At 40.7% G+C, this 17283-nt stretch overlaps 1 protein-coding gene across 3 annotated transcripts in view; it reads right to left on the bottom strand.

The window, feature by feature from the left end:
• Positions 1-17283, bottom strand: part of LOC117371692 (retinoic acid receptor gamma-A-like) — a 93970-nt gene that overhangs the window by 12596 nt on the left and 64091 nt on the right. For 2 of the 3 annotated variants that reach the window (XM_055222086.1, XM_033967393.2), the window contains 7 exons: positions 11962-12110; positions 10833-10974; positions 10347-10510; positions 9533-9709; positions 8390-8594; positions 7588-7746; positions 2052-6215 (listed from right to left, as the gene is read on the bottom strand). In XM_055222086.1, coding sequence (XP_055078061.1) covers positions 5917-6215; positions 7588-7746; positions 8390-8594; positions 9533-9709; positions 10347-10510; positions 10833-10974; positions 11962-12110 — 1295 coding nt within the window. In that variant the 3' untranslated portion in view covers positions 2052-5916. Of the gene's footprint in view, positions 1-2051; positions 6216-7587; positions 7747-8389; positions 8595-9532; positions 9710-10346; positions 10511-10832; positions 10975-11961; positions 12111-17283 lie in introns of those variants that run through there. The other variant, XR_008648704.1, reaches the window with a different exon arrangement.

Raw genomic sequence — 17283 nt, 5'->3', positions numbered from 1 at the left:
CATTTTGCCAGAAGAGGGTCATGTGTGAACAAAGCCAGTACTATTCTTTATTTGTGCTTTGTGCTGAAGTTGCCGTTGGGCTCATTACTCTTTTTAACATATGATCTCTCCCCCAAGTGACCTAAGTGACCATAAATATATTGTTAAATGAACATGGCGGTGTCTTAAAATCTAAATGATTTGCTTTGGAGAAACATAAATAATATCAATAATAATATAAATAGTGAAATGGAATAAGGTGACACTGTGTGTTCCTGCATTTGTGTGTTAATGTAGAGGTATTTCATTTTAGAACTGAGTGCTGACTACTTTCTGTATTTTTGTACTTTGCTTCTCAGCTTTTTTCCCACTGCCTGATGTAAAACTACAATAAATATTTACTACCGCTACTATCCCAACAAACCAAGTCATAATTAGAAAGAAATGCACTTTCACATCGCAGTGCTTGTCCAAAAAAAAACCCTAAAATCATCATGTTTCAAAAGTATAATTAAATAGCATCAAAACATGTCCAAATAATCCCATTTTGCCTTCACTTCTGCCTGTTTGAAGGGTGGTTGAAGTCCAAGCCTCCTCTTCTTCCTCCACCTCTTCCCCCCTCTGCCTCCGCCTTGTCCTATTTCAATGCTTTCTTGTTTCTAATTTGATCAGAAACCTGTAATATTTTTTTAAAGTGGGACTAAACTCCTAAACTCCACCCACAGCCACATTTCAAATAGCACAAAGGGTGCCTGGAAGACTAAAGGGCAGAGTGAGGGGGGAAGGGGAGCGGGATCTGAAGGACTAAAGGGGACAATGATGGGGAAGCAGGGGCGGGGTCTGTAAGACTAAAGGGGAGAGTGAGGAGGGGCGGGGTCTGGAGGACTAAAGGGGAGAGTGGGGGGGCGGAGTCTGAACAAGAACAGTATGGCTGTGTCCCAATCCGCCAAAATGCCCTTAAATTAGATATACTGTCCCCCCCCTGTAATTTTTATTCTACTATTATTAATTATTTATTACATTAGTTATTTTTATTATTGTTGTTGTTGGTATTTTTTATTACTATCACATGTATGCCTTATTTAGGGTTGTTTGTTTGTTGTTGTTTTTTTTTTTTATTATTATTATTTTGCAGCTGGCCTGTAGTTTTGTTGTTTTATGTGTGTGGGTGAGGTAATTTTTTTAAATATTGAAAAAAAAGAAAATGTTTTAATAACAAGTATTGTGCACTTCATTGTACCTTTTGACAGTTTAATAAAAAAGACCTTTGAAAGAAAAAGAAACGGCTGTGACGACGACATCTTGACTTTTCTTCTATTAAATAATAAATCAATGTACGTATCGTACGTTCAAAGACAGCGGTGGAAGTGCAGTCCGTGGTGTGGGCCTGTCCCACTTCAGCAAGATGGCGGCTACACTGAGGAGGATACACTCTCGACCGGAAGCTTGAAACCACACTTTGAGGAGTACCTCGACGAGTCCCTTCAAAAGGTGCATTTGGCGAACTGAGACACGCCCTATGCTAGGAGACGTCTGTATGCTAGCAGCCCGCCTGTCCGTGTGTTCACGGAGCGACAGCGTCAGTGGAATAACGGGACTATTACACTGTGTGGAGGAACATGTGGCTCTTCTGGACCTGCTCTGCTTCAGGGAAACACAGGACGTTTCTTCAGGAAGGACGTGGTTTTGATTTGCATTTGAGAGGTGAGTGTGAGCGCTGTTCTAACGCAGGGCAGTGTTTAAGGGACGTTTGTGACACATGAGGCTTTTAAGTCCATCTGTCTGACCAGTGTCCCTGTATTCAAAGTTTTATTCCTCATCGGTGAAAATGTTATACCTTTTATGCCAGGAATGTCAAACTCAAATTCACAGAGGGCCAAAATTAAAAACTTGGACTAAGTCATGGGCCAAACTAAATATTTGTTGAAAACTTTTAACACATCTGCATGTTTTTCAGAAGTGGTGGATTAAATTTGAGTGAAGAGACAGGTGTAAAATTGTACACTTCATCCATATTTGCACATCCAGAGAAGTAGCATCTGTAGTTAAAATAATGAAAACACAAGAAAATCTGAGAACAAAATACACATTTATCAAAATACATAAAAGACAATATCACAATAAGTCCAAACACAAGTACAACAAACACTTTATAAACATGTCTCCAACGTTTATCTGCACGTTTGTAACACAGCTCCTCAACCTGAAGCTCTGGGCTGGGTTTCAAAGTGTCAAAACAGGTTATAAAACGTACTGTTCATTTCAGCTTGTGTTAAAATACGATCTTTGGTCATTTTGTACTTTTGTTTTGAAGACGCTTTGGCTTCTTATGGCTTAATATTGCACCACCTACACACAACTTTAGCACAAACGGTATAAAGGTAACTATGGAAATGATGGTACATGGTCATTCCACCTTTGCAGTGTAGTCGATAATACACTTCTGAACGTCTGAAGTCTAGTTTGATCTAAAATATTTGAATTAAATTGACATGTTCTAATAATTTACAGCTTAAAGGTACACTGAGGAACTTTTCTTGTGGACCTGCTTACCTTCCATGGGTTAGAGTTGTCAAGAGTATCAAAAATCTGATACTACACCCATTACTTTGCCTTGAATATTCCACAGTATGGCCATAAACGCATCTATCTCCATGGAGACAAGGAAGCAACGCCATCAATTACAGGTCTGATCTAGTGAACAGTAAAAATTATGTTTTTCAATATATTATTTTGGCAAATTATACAAACACCTGTAACTGAAGCAAGATACGTGCGGTTAATGCCACCTTCTGAAACATTCCAGGCCATGGAGACAAGCAGATGATGTGCCCTCTACCAGAAAAGTTACATAGTGTCACTTTAATGTTCAAAGGAAGGTTATGTTAGAATCCTTATTGCATAGATTTGTTTATTTTTACTTTACACATTTGGCACATCTGTTTTGCACTGTTTTGTTTTGAATTCCTGTCAAGTAAAATATCCCTAAACTAATGTATTTTCTTGACAAACTTTTACTTTTTTGATAATTTAGCTTATTTCAGTAAAACAGTTGCATGTTCTTGTATTGAGTTGGCTGCTTCCTTCGTGGCCAGATATCTCCTACAGAACAAACTCAAAATCTCAAAAGAGTTTCCTGGTTAAATAAAGGTATAAAATTAAAACATGTTCCAGTAAATGTATTTAAAAACCATGACAACTATGGAAATGAGATTATACCAACACATAGCATATTTTTAGTACTACTACCCAAGTGTTTTTCCATGTAACTATCTATGCATTATTTCAAAGTCCCATTTCATTTTCAGGTTGTGTAAAAACATTGCTGATCACCTGAGTAACGTCGTTTCAAATCTACCCTGCAGATTCACAATTTTTGCATTTTTTTGACGAAAAACCAAGAAGACCATTTTTCTAAAAACTGTTGTTCGAGTCCCGCTCATGGCTTGACCTAAGTATCATTGCTAATGTTCCTTATTTATTAGGGATGCACCGATCTGACACTGGTATCAAATATCGAATTGGCCGATATCCTGGTTGGGCATATATATTAATGTAATAATCCTTTTTACTGGTCATAGTTAGCCCAGAAAGTCTCATAATGTACAAAGCTGTTCTGTCGTTACTTGAGGGATAAGTAACACCTACATAACACATCTGGATCAGCTTTATTTTAATTTTATTTAAAGGAAATAAGTACTGTTTTCAGTCACTGCACTGGTTGTTCCATATTAGGAATTCTGACCGCAAGTATCATCGCAACCAAAGAGCCAATCCGGAGCGAGGCTGTTTAAGTTAACGCCTCCTCCCGCTCACATTGCTGGTTTAGTAGGGAGCAGATGCTTAGCAACACTCTCACTGTCACTGTCAATCAAACCTGTTGCTAACGCTAGCAGGAGCGACCTCGGGAAAAGAAAGTGCCTGATCTGTCTGTTATTAATGTTCATGTCTTGAGTCTTGTTCACGAGTGAGGGAAGGATGGAGTGTGAGATTGACAGGTATCACTGTATCAGTCTGTTGTGGTAAAGAAGGAGCTGAGCCAAAAGGCAAAGCTCTGGATCAGAAGTGAGGGTAGGAACGTAGATTGACCGATAAATCATGAGCTTTGAGTAATGACCGAAAGGATACCAAAATGGTTTTCCTTACAGGGTGGCTGGGCGCTCCCTTAGAGATAGGGTGAGGAGCTCGGAGTAGAGACGCTGCTCCTCCATGTCGAGAGGAGCCAGCTGAGGTGGCTTGGGCATCTGCTCAGGATGCCCGTCATGGACGGCTCCCTGGGGAAGTGTTCTAGGCATGTGGGATAAGGGGAAGAAAATGGATGGATGAATGGATGGATCTTGAGTTATGGACAAAATAGCTAAATAAAAATATCAGATCATGTAGAGCAGGTTAATACGAACATTTTAAGATCAAAATGACGAGTCTGACAGCAGCAGTTACAGAGAGCAGGGACAGTTTTTTTTTATAGAAAGTAAATTGGAGCGCGGCGGCTAGCAGGTTAGCTATGTCCATTTATATATACAGTCTATGATCTCGACTGATCTCGGAAGCTAATTAGGGTTGGTTCTGGTTAGTAGAGTCTCATATTGTACGTTGTTCTGTAGTTACATAACTGTTTTAATGATTTCTCAAGTAACACTTTTGATCAGTTTTGTCTTGGGTTTTTTTTTGTTTTTCGTTTTAAAGGAAAAAATCCCGTGTTCAGTCTCTGCTCTGGTATCAGTCGATATCAGGTACTACACTTAAAGCTACAGCACCAAAATCGGATGCATCAAAATCGGATGAACCCAAACAGTTGGATCGGTGCATCCCTCGTTCCTATATAACGTAATCTCCAGTCTTTCAAAATAAAAGGACATTGAATATAAGCAAGAAAAAACACACACAAAACGAATACATGTCCAAAAACACATGATAAAAAAATAAGTAGCATATCTCTGTAAAGGAATACATCTCGGCGACCTGGGCCTTATGTTTATTATTGCCAAAAATCATATCCAAAAAGCAAAGTTAGCCCTTTTTGTGGCAGTCTCAAATCCGCAGTATTTTTGGTGCAGATTTTTGAAAATTTTTGGCACACATTGTAGAGTTGACCCCAATCCGGAGGTTTAGTGCTTTTCCTTGTTACCTCGTTGTTGTAGAGTCTTTATTTACAGAGGATGTTGTTGCTAAGAGCCATAAGAGTGAGGTTTTGAGGTTCAAAGTTCACCTGGCTAACACTAGTGTTCATGGTTCGGGTTGGGTTGGTATGTTTAGATTGATATGTGAGCCTTGTACCTTTTCCTTTTATTTGAGCAAAAATGTCCTTTTCCCAGTACAGGTATATTACATAAGCAACTCTTGAGGTCAAAATAAGACTGCTGTGTTCTGTCTGCATCTCCTTTTAAAGTGTTTTAGCGTTTGATGATCAGGAAGTGCACTGCTAGCACACACATTTTTACTTTACCATCATGGTAAACTCTGTTCTCGTCACTGAAAGTTGCAAGACATGCTTAATGAACTCATCATGGGGAATAATTAGCATGTTCTGAATGCATAAGGTAAGTGAGGAATAACTTTGGACCACTGCAAACTATTTTTCATGTTTTTAAGACCAAATTAACCAAATGGTGCCAACCCAGGACCGCACCATAACACTTTAAAGAGCCCATATTACAGTATTTTCTGATCTGTTCTAATATTGTTTCCTCATCACAAACAGACCTGGAGTTGTGTTTTGTTTCATTCACACATGTTTAACACACAAACCCTGCATATTTAGGCTGAGTTGTTTTCTCAAACTGAAAATACTCCACCGTGTGATGTCATGAAGTGGTAATACAGGAAGTGCTCCATGGTTATTTTTAATGAGGTAACAACATTCTAACATGGCTAAAAACTCACAAGAATCCATTTTGTGTAATATAGGACCTTTAACCTCAGCTGTCTCCACTCTCCTCACTGTTTGTTCCCGCTTGTCTCTCCATCGCTCTCCCCCCTCTCTCTGTCTCTCTCCTCCTCCCAAAAGTCCTCCTCCTCTTCCTCTTCCTCCTCTTCCTCTGCAGGGGACTCATATGTGGACTTGTCCTCCTGTTTTATGGCCTGGATGGCTGGAGGTGGGCCAGGGGGGGTGGGGGTGCTGCTCTCTCCCGAATCTGAGCTGTCCTCAAAGGCCTCAGGATTCTCCAGCATCTCCCGGATCAGCGGAGGCATGGGGCCAGGAATCTCCGTCTTGAGGGTGATGGCTCGCTCTGCGCCTAGGAACAGAAACATTTGTGTTTGAGTTGAATATCTGCCATTTCAACATTTTTACATGAGATTAGATGCTTTATGGAAAACCTTATTTTCATATTTGAAATTCTGACCACGAGTATCATAGCAACCAAAGAGCCAATCCGGAGCAAGGCTGTTGAAAGTAACGCCCCTTTCCAGCTGCACCACTAGTTATCAGGGAGCGGGGGCTTAAGCAATGCTGTCAGTCAAACCTGTTGCTAACGCTAGCGGGAATGATCTCGGGGAAAGAAGGAGAAGGCTCCTCATTGGTTGGTCGTTAATGTTCATATCTTGACTTACAGACACAATAGCGAAATAAAAACACCAGTTACATGTAGAGCAGGTTAATACAAACATTTTAAGACTTTGGGGAAAATGCCTTGAATCTATAAAGTATTTTGTTCACTGTTCATCAAGGTAAATCAATGGAGCATATTTGGTTACAGTATAGGAGACAGATCATTTGAAATACTGTGGTTCCCTCTGGTGGCAGGACCATGACACTGTAACGTTATCAGTTCTGTTCAGATATGCAGGTTTACGTATTTGCTTTCATAGAATTCAGTAAATTATTATTATTACATTTTAATATGTAACTAAAAACAGTATTCATGTGTTACTGTACACCCCATGTCCTTTATGAAGTCAACCGTAAAAGGAGTAAGAAGGAGCTGAAATCTATCCAATTAGTCCCTACCTCTGATAAACCCTTTGACACATCACTAGTATTCATATGCATACATATTTGTGCATCTCTCATCCCAGAATGTATTTTAACAACTAGGGATGGGACAAACAGTTATATCATTTATCCTGATAAAAGAGGTACACAATAATCATTCATGGGACATTTTATGTAATTGTGATGTTCACCACCAAAGATAATTGCCCTTAAATCACCAAAATATGCAGAAAAAATTACTGAATTGGACCCTCTTCCTATTAATTTATTTTCAGGGGGCCATGTGAGGCTTATTGCCCCAGGTCTCCTAATTTCAGTTGATGGCCTTGCTTATCTATAATATTCTTTGTTAAAGTTATAATTATTCATATGCATAAAAACATTAATCATTATCGTGATATAATCATTAGTTACAATTATTTTGGCCATGATAATCATCACACAAAATTTATACATCGTCCTATGCCTATTAACAACATACCAGGCTCTTTTTTCCAGGTTTGCGATCAAAATGTTTTACAATTAAACTAGGCAAACAGCGGCGGCTAGCATGTTAGCTATATCCATTTATATAAAAAGTCTATGGTTCCACCTCAACCCTCTGTAGTAACACTGTACTTGTGCTGTCCTGTTTGGTGAATGAGCCAGTGTATTGTCGTTTATCTGCGTCTTACCTTTGGTGCTGATGCCGCGCAGGTCGGTCACCTTCATTAACATGCGCGGGAACATGTGCGGTTTGTTTGGGCGTCTGCGGCGGGTGTAGATCTTCAGAGCCTCCAGTAGGGGCTCCTGGAGTCTGTCCACCTTCTGAGGCTCCTCCAGGTCCTGCCGGTCTGAAGGACGACAACACACAACACGCTCATATGAACAACTTCAACTTAGCAAACGTGTATCACATATTTCAAAATACTCACACAGAACATTAAACAAAAGGGCCCATATTATGATGTTGTCTGATCTGTTATAATGTTGCTTCCTCATCAAAAACATACATGGAGTTTTGTTTGTTTCATTCACAAACGTAACACACAAATATATGTAAGCTGAGTTCTTCTCTCAAACGGAAAACACTCCTTGTGACACTTTCTAATGTCATGTGGTAATACAGGAAGTGCTCCACTGTGTTTTGAAACTCCATACACCTTCACAAGAATCATGTAGTTGATTTCACCAATGGAATTGCTAATCGCTACTGAACTGAAGGTAAAAGTTACTGTTAACTTGAAAACTACCACTTCATGAGATCACAAGTAGGAACAGAGCATTTTGAGCTTTGGAGATGTAGACAAACTAATAATAAAGGGTTATTCAAATGTGTGAATGAAACAAAACACAGCTCCAGGTATGTTTTTGATGAGCTAACAACATTTTAACATGAATTAAAGCTCACAAGAGTCCATTTTGTGTGATATAGGGTCTTTAAGGTGTGGGAAAGTCTACCATCTGAGCCATACAGTGTAGAAACACCTGCAGTACCTCCGCAGATGAGGCAGATGGCGCTGAGCAGTCCGGTCTCGGTGTCGTCCATCTCGAGCGGCAGCAGTTGTCCGGCGAAGGCGAACACGAGGTCAGTGAGCGGTCCGAAGCCGGCGTTATGCATCTGTGTGCGGTTCAGCGTGAGGCCGTCTGAAAATGTCATCGTGTCCTGCTCTGGAGTGTACCGTGTGCAAATCCTCAGCATCTGAAGAAGAGAGGGGGCGGAGTTATGAATGGGGCTGGTGGGATGGTATCTGTGGTAAATATTTATCATAGTTTTACATCAGTTTGTTGAGAAGAGCCCAACGAATCAATACCCAACATTCCATCCAAAATGCAGCTTAAAATTTCATTTAAAAGGCCCATATTGCATTGTTTTCTGATATATGTAATAATGTTGTTTCCTCATCACAAACAGACCTGACTAACCAAGAACTAAACCAGGCCTGGATTAGCCCTAAACCAGAACTTGTTTCTTATACCTTTTTTGGACATGCCGACCTCAAAGCACTTCTGCAGGCGACAGTACTGACAGCGACTAAACCAGGACTAAACCAAGAACTAACCCATGACTAACCAAGGACTAAATCAGGACTAACCAAAAACTAAACTAGGATTTACCAAGGACTGAACCAGGAATAAACCAGAACTAACCTCCTACTAAACCAGGACTAACCAAGGACTAAACTAGGACTAACCAAGGACTACACCAGGACTAACCAAGAACTAAACCAGGAATAAAACCAGGACTAACCAAGGACTAAATCAGGACTAACCCACAACCAACCAAGACCTAGACTAGGACTAACCAAGGACTTAACCGGGACTAACCAAGGACTAAACTGGGATTAACCAAGGACTAAACTGGGATTAACCAAGGACTAAACCGGGATTGACCAAGGACTAAACTGGGACTAACCAAGAACTACCCAAGAACTAAACCAAATCCAGGCTTTTGTTTTGGTCTGTTTTTCTACTAAAAAGTTACCCACTGAGGCTTTATGTTTTTTTTCTGATCGCATTAAATTTAAAATGTAGATCTGAACACTTTACTTCTTATGCACATGAGGCCTGTTCTCCACAGTGTAGCCCGTTACTTAAACAGGACGTATACTGCAGTAGTGAAACACAGGCGTAAAGTACCAGGATGTCGAGGCAGGCGGACTTCAGGAGGGTGATCTGGTCAGCGATGGTCAGGGTGGTGAAGCCCGGCAAACGTTTGGCAAACTCCACGATCTTTATGATGCATTTAGTGGAGAGCTCGCTGAACTTATCCCACAGACCCAGGTCCAACTGCACACGCTGGTCTGCACTGGAGTTCTGCAACGGACATATAAAGAGACGGAGGGAGGGAATGAGGGAGGGAAGGAGAGAGAAGGAGGAAGAGAAGGGGGAGAAGGCGGGAGGGAGAAGCGGGGGGGAGAGCCAGCAAGAGAAAAAGAGGGAGGGAGAGAGAGAGAGAGCAGGAGGGAGAGGGGAAAAGAAAGGGAGAGGGAAAGAGAGAGAAAAGGAGAGGGGGAGGGAAGATTGAGGGAGAGAAGGGGGAGAAGAAGGGAATAAGGAGAAAGAGGGAGAAGGAGGCAGCAATAGATGGAGAGAGATTGGAGAAGAGGGGGTGAGATAGAGGAAGATGGAGGAGGGAGGACAATTTTACCTTGAATGCTAAAAGTTTGATTTCATCCCAAATTTAAAATTCATCTGTCTGTTGTCTGTCTGGTCACTCACATCAGACTCCAGAAATCATATGATCAGATTTTTGATGCACATGTAACAGACTGTTTAAATGGAACCATCCATTTTCCTCACAAGAACAGTATCTCTATTAGACTACCCCACTTTATTTTTATACCCCTCTCTCTTTCCTCTCTTCTCTTTTCTCTTTCTTTCTCTCTCTCTCTCTCTTTCTCTCTCTTCTCTCTCTCTCTCTCTTGTCCTCAGAGTAAACGAGTACTCTTACCGTGGTGTACTTTCCGAGCTGACACAGGGAGGGGAATGTTTCCTTATGAGCTTTACTGACTTTGTTGACGAGCTCCTCCAGTTCTCCGCTCAGCTCATAGCTCTCTGGCACCACCACCTCCTCCTTCACCTCCTTCTTTTTCTTGTTCCTGTCGTTTCGGACCGCTAAAAGATAAAATGTATGTGTGTATATATATATGTGTGTGTGTGTGTGTATATATATATATATATATAAGAGCTTTGGCAAAATTTATAGTAACTGATGAAAGTACTACATGGAGAACATTTCATAACCACAGGTGCACAATGAATTTTAAAATTCTGAATTGTACTAGCCATCTGCTGGTCTAGGTTAGTCCTGGTTTAGTCCTGGTTTAGTCTTGGTTTAGTCCTGGATTTAGTCCTCTGTACTAAACCAGGACCGAACCAGGACTAAACCAGGACTAAACCAGGACTGAACCAGGACTAATCCAGGTCTTTTCCGTACCTTCTTTGGACATGCCGACCTCAAAGCACTTCTGCAGGCGGCAGTACTGGCAGCGGTTCCGTGTGACTTTGTTGATTTGACAGTTCTTGTCTCGGTGACACGTGTACACCATGTTCTTCTGGATGCTACGCCGGAAAAAGCCCTGAAAATCAAACACACTCACTTTAATAATGTACTTTTACAGTAACAAAGGAAAAGTATTTCACACAGGTATTGTTCATTTGTTTACGTGTGAAACATAGTGATGTTGATTTAAAATGACACATATCTTGGTCACAGTAAAAATATAAATCAATTTATAAATTTTTTCTAATGAATTTCATGTATTTATTTTGTTTGCTCAAAGCTGAAGTGAGTGACCAGCAGATGGCAGTCTAGTATGTCACATAATTGAGTAGCTACCCCTAAAATGTTTTTACTTTTACTCAAGTTATTCCTCAGGTCACTACTTTGTACTTCAACCCAAACAATAGGATTTCATATATCCATACTTGTGTACTATTGTTGTTCGCTATTCTCACATGTATGACAGTATCACATGAAAAAATCTATTTAAATAAAAGTATTAAAGATCTATTTAAAAATGTACTTAAAGAGTAAAAAGTAAAAGGATTTTGAGGTCTTCAAATGTATTGGTTTTTTATCTTTGCCGTATTTTGTTAACTAGAAACAAGTGAAGTTTTTTGTAACTGATTTTACTTATGTATTATTAGTAGTAGTATTTTTATTATTATTTTATTTTTTTCTCATTTTGTTCAAATTATGAACTTGAAAATAAATAAATAAAAATTAAAAAATAAACTAAGCATGAAGCTAGTTTGTGAATTCTGTTCACTGATGATGGCAGTAAAACATATTCTGATAGTGCTAGTAATACCAGTACTTTGCTAGGTCACCACTGTGTACTTTTAATTGAGTAATATCATTTCACACTAGTTTTTGGCCACACTTCTTACCACTATCATCTAACAAGAAAAGAAATCTGACACCTCCGGTACCAGTAATCTAAGTGTCCAGCAGATAGCAGTGTTCCTTTTGTGTCTTGTGAGTGTCCAGCAGATCGCACTGTTCCCTCAGCAGCCCCTTGTGAATGCATACCCCTCTGTATACTCGTGTGGTGTTGTTGTACCTTGCAGCCCTCACAGGAGCTGACGCCGTAGTGATATCCCGAGGACTTGTCCTGGCACACAAAGCAGGGTTTGTAGACCCGAGGAGGAGGTGGAGGAGACGGAGAGCTGGGGACCATCTCCTCTGAACTGGTGCTTTGAGTCTCCACCGCTGCAAATGAGAGGAGAGACACCACTTTAGAATGTACGTACAGGAGCGTGTGATAATATCAGCGAGTATTTCCACAAGATGAGATTCAGTGCACAGTTTGACTTCACTATTTTTGATTTACTTTGTCATATTTTTGCTGTTTTTGTAGCACTGCCTTTTTGGAAATAAAGTGAGTCTTAAGTACTACTACTACTACCATTACTATGACCATTACTACTACCACTGCTGCTGCTACTGCTATTACTACTACCGCCACCACCACGACTACTACTACTACTTTCATAACATATTTTTAAATTTCCTTTCAAAACTAAACAATAGAAATATTATAACTACATTTTTGTGTTTTTGCAACTACTGCTACTACTACGACGACTACTAATACCTTAACTCAAGTACATTTTTGAATTAGATGTGCCTAGATTCAAAGGTATGCCACTTCCTCCTCTCCTCCTCCTCCTTCTCCCTCTCTCTCTCTCCACCTCCCTCTCTCCATCCCTCCCTCCTCCCTTCCTCCCTTCCTCCCTCTCTCCTTGACACCAGTAAAACGCAGTAGAAACCAATCAAAAGTGAACTGCCAATCAGAGTTTTATCAGCGGGACCATCTGGCCATCAGCTAATTGTGTCTCTTTTAAGTCGCTGTCAATCAAACAGCTTGGCCCCGCCCCTTTCTCTTAAACATGTCTGCCTTTGAGCTGGCCTTCTGGGGTCACACTAATCACTATTCCTGTTACCTACCAACATGCAGTACTTCTACTTAAAGTACAAATCATATTCACAGAAGTGAGTAAGTAACGTTACTTCAGCTGGTCGATACTACAGAATAGACTCGATACCGATTCACGATGATGATAAAAAACACTCTTTAGACAATGTACTGTGGTTTTCCACATTAAATGGTAGTACTTTGTTTTCTATTCCCATGTGTCTTATATCTGTGTAATCCCTCAGTGTCCAGTAGGTTCCATAGTGGTCCATGCATGTATACTAGAACTACTAAAGGTATTAAAGGTTCATTTCTGTCCTGTGAATGTGACTTTTTTAGTATCGATCCCCGCTCAAATGAGTATGCAGTTTCTGATATCTGATTTTCGATACTTTTGAGAGATTAAAAAAGTATTTGGGAAAACTACTACTCAAATAAAAGTGAAAGAGTAACATCAGATATATAACTTGAAGATGATGTAAAACTGCTACTCCTACTACTACTACTGCTACCACTACTAGTACTACCAGTATCTAAGTACTTTCTCTGCCCTTTACACACAGGCAGCACATGGACCATCTTTACTATTGAAATTACTATTTACAGTATGCTTCTGCTACTAGTTCTACTACTACTACTACTGCTGCTACTACCACTACTAGTACTACCAACATCCAAGTACTTTCTATTGTACTTTCTCTGCCCTCCACACACAGGCAGCACATTGACCATGCCTTTCAACTCTCACCTCCGCTCACCCCGGCTTCACCCCTGCTCCCCCCGCTGCTCTCCTCCCTCCTCCACCCCTGTTCTCCCCCTCCTCTCTTCCTCCTCTCCTCCTCCTCCTATCCCCCCTGCTCTTCCCTCTCCTCTCCTTTTCCTCTCCTCCTCCTATCCCCCCTGCTATTCCCCATCCTCTCCCCCTTCTCTCCCCCTTCTCTCCCCTCCTCTCCCCTCCTTCTTGTCCTCCCCCTGCCCTCCCCGCCCCCGCGCGCCTGTTTCCTGGCCCTAAATTCCTGGCAGCGCGGCTGGTGCAGGTTTAATAGGGGAGCAGGCTCATAAGGCCGACCCATAAAGAGAGCCCGAGCCTGGGAAGGAGGCCCAAGATCAGGGTCCCGGACGGTTTATGGGGATCCAGGCACCTCCGCACCCGCTATTCACGTCCACATCCCCCAACCAGTAAAACTACGGCATCCCAAAGAGGTCAAAAAGTAGAGGAACGTCACAGATATATGGACTAAATATGAGATCAAGGAAAAATACTAATTACTACAACTACAGTGACATACTACTACATACATTGCACCCTCCACTCCCTATTTGTACTACTACTACTACTACTACTACTACTACTACTTCTACTCTACCTTCCCTCATTTCTACTACAAACCAATACAAAATAGGATAAATGTAACAATAATCATAACAAATACTGGTTTTAACTATACTGCTACTACTGCTACTACTATTATTAATACTACTACTTGTACTACTATTACTTCTACTACTACTAGTACTAATTCTACCAGTCTACCTCCCATCATTTCTACTAGTACCAATACAAATCAATACTAAATATGATAAATTTAACAATAATAATGACAAATGCTGGTTTTAACTATAATGCTACTACTACTACTACTACTACTACTACTACTACTACTACTACTACTACTACAGATGCTACTTTTACTGTTCCAGGCAGGGTCTTTATGGGGATGCAGTCACCTCCACACCAGTTATTCACATCCACATCCCCCACCCAGTAAAAGTAAGGCATCCTGGAGAGGTCAAAAAACAGAACAAAGTCACAGCCATTTGTGAGCGACGCCAAATCTGGACTCTAGTAAAACGGCCTTGTGCTAAAAATCACAAAGTACTTTTAGAGGTATTGCTGCTGTTATTACTACTTCTACCTCTGCTGCAGTAGCTAAAATCTCTACTCCTGTTAGTACTTCATATGCTACTGCTACAGATACTACTACTACTACTACTACCCTCAATTATTGCTACAACTAATCCTAATACTATGCTTCTATTAGCTCTCCTATTACTACTGCTACTACTACTACTACTACTACTACTACTACTACTACTACTACTATAGCCCCTCTCCCTCACTTACTGGTACAACATCTGTACTACTGCATTTACTACTTATCTACTACTGCTACTTGTACTACTATTACTTGCCCAGATCACAGAATATACCCCCTTAGGTAGCCCTTCGATGGGTAGGACACTACTACTACTACTACTACTACCCCTCTCATGTGGCCCCTGGATGGATACTACTACTACTACTACTACTACTACTACTGAAGTCCCTCTCTCTGAGTTACTGGTACAACATCTATACTACTCCGTTTATTACCACTTATCTACCACTACTACTGCTTGTACTACTGTTACTACATCACAGCATATACCTCTACGTGGGCCCTGGATACTGCTACTACTTGTACTACTGTTACTACTCCAGATAACAGCATACCCTCCTCTAGTGTGGCCTCTGGATGGATACTATTCATACTACTACTACTACTTGTACTTGTACTGTTATTCCCTCAGACCACTGCATACACCCCTCTTATGTGGCCCCTGGATGCTTAGACCAGGACTGGGACCAAAAATGTGGGCCTAACCCCTGTTTTCCCTCTTGGACCCGGGTCTGAACCTGGAGTCTGTCATTAACAAGAGTGCTAAGGTTTCAGGCGCTGCGCTCACAAAGGCCCGCGCTGTAAAGAAGTGCAGAATGTGGTAAAAACTCCAGAGGAACGTCGTAAAAACCGGACCAAAAGGAGCGAGAGGGGTGACGGGGGGGACAGGGAACGCTCACTTTGATCTGACCTTGACTCTACACACTCTTAATGCAATTAGGGCTGAGATAAAGAAGGGAAAGAATGTGCGTTTTACCCCGAGGCGCAGATTAAAGATACACTATGTAACGTTTTTATTTACAGTTTCACAGATATGAGCCATCTGTGTCCATGGTTACGAGCAGATTTTATGGATAATATAGTGATGTGGAAAGTTTTATCTTCGTTACAAAAACATTGGACAGGATGGAAGAAGTTTTGGTGAATTTACCACTGCTACAACTACTACTATTACTACTACTGCTACTACTATTACTGCTGTTTCTACTACTGCTATTACTGCTACTGCTACTGCTACTACTGCTACTACTGCTACTACTACTACTACTACTACCTGTACTTTGATTACCAGCCCAGATATCACAATATATCCTTATAGCTCCTCGACACATAGACCACTACTACTATTACCACTACTACTACTACTGCTATTACTACTACTATTACTACTACTGCTTCTACTAACTGCTACTACTACTACTACTACTACTACTACTACTACTACTACTACTACTACTACTACTACTACTACTACTACTACTACTACTACTACTACTACTACTACTACTACTACTACTACTACTACTACTACTACTACTACTACTACTACTATTGTACTAATGTAGCATTTTTATTTAAACTTTGGTTCTCATGGTCATTGTCCAATCAGGAAGCAGAATGAGTGTCACATGACTTTCATTTGTGTTGCCAGTTTGAAATCCAGTTGTTTTAAACATAAACTGCTTCTCTCTGATCTGAACAGTCACTACCTAAACCCCAGCACCTACAGACAATCATGAAGCAGTGCTAGTGCAGCCTCTGCAGCTCAGTGAGTGAACTCTGGAGGTTCTGAACATGAGGCCTGTGCATAAACTGAGACTGAAACAAACTTGTACTTGTGCTCTAGTTGTGATGGTAATACCTCCTTAGACCAGTAGGGGCGCAGTCTACCTTGATTGAAGAATGTGATGATGTCATACCTCCAGATGGGGCCAGTTTTACCTTTTGATGGTGGTATTTTTATTAGAAATTTATTAGAAAATTCCAAAATGTTGGCTCTGATCATTTCCAACAGCCTTGGTGCTTAAACTCGTCTCTTTTCAAATAAATGTGATGATGTCATTCTCTCAGACTCAAAGATGAAACTTTCTTGTTTTATATTGATATATTTACTAAAAACCAGTGCAATTTAAAAGTTAAGTACCTAAATCACATTCAGTCTGATGGCAGAATCATCCCAATCACATGCAAACTCTACACAGACAACGGTTTGGGAACTGAACCAGAAACCCTCTTGTAGTGAGTTAAAAGTGTTAACCAAATGTTATAACCTGATTTTTCCCATGTATCTGAGCAAAATGTGTCTTGTTGCAGATATATAGGTTGTTGTATAAGCTGTCTATTGTGTGCTGTCTAATTCTAAAGCATTTAACTGTTCCGAGTATCAGGAAGTGCACACTTAGCATGCTAGTAGTTCATCTCCGCAATGCCAAAACTCTGCTCTGGTCTCTGAGATTTGTGAAACATTAAGCTATACTGTATTGTAAAAGTACTTCTTGGGGTTTAAATAGGTCCCCTGTGTACTGTC

The sequence above is a fragment of the Periophthalmus magnuspinnatus genome, chromosome 5, assembly GCF_009829125.3.
Source record: "Periophthalmus magnuspinnatus isolate fPerMag1 chromosome 5, fPerMag1.2.pri, whole genome shotgun sequence".
Classification (NCBI taxonomy): Eukaryota; Metazoa; Chordata; class Actinopteri; order Gobiiformes; family Gobiidae; genus Periophthalmus; species Periophthalmus magnuspinnatus.
Note: the sequence above shows the minus strand (reverse complement) of the source record. Positions and strands in the feature narration are given on the sequence as shown.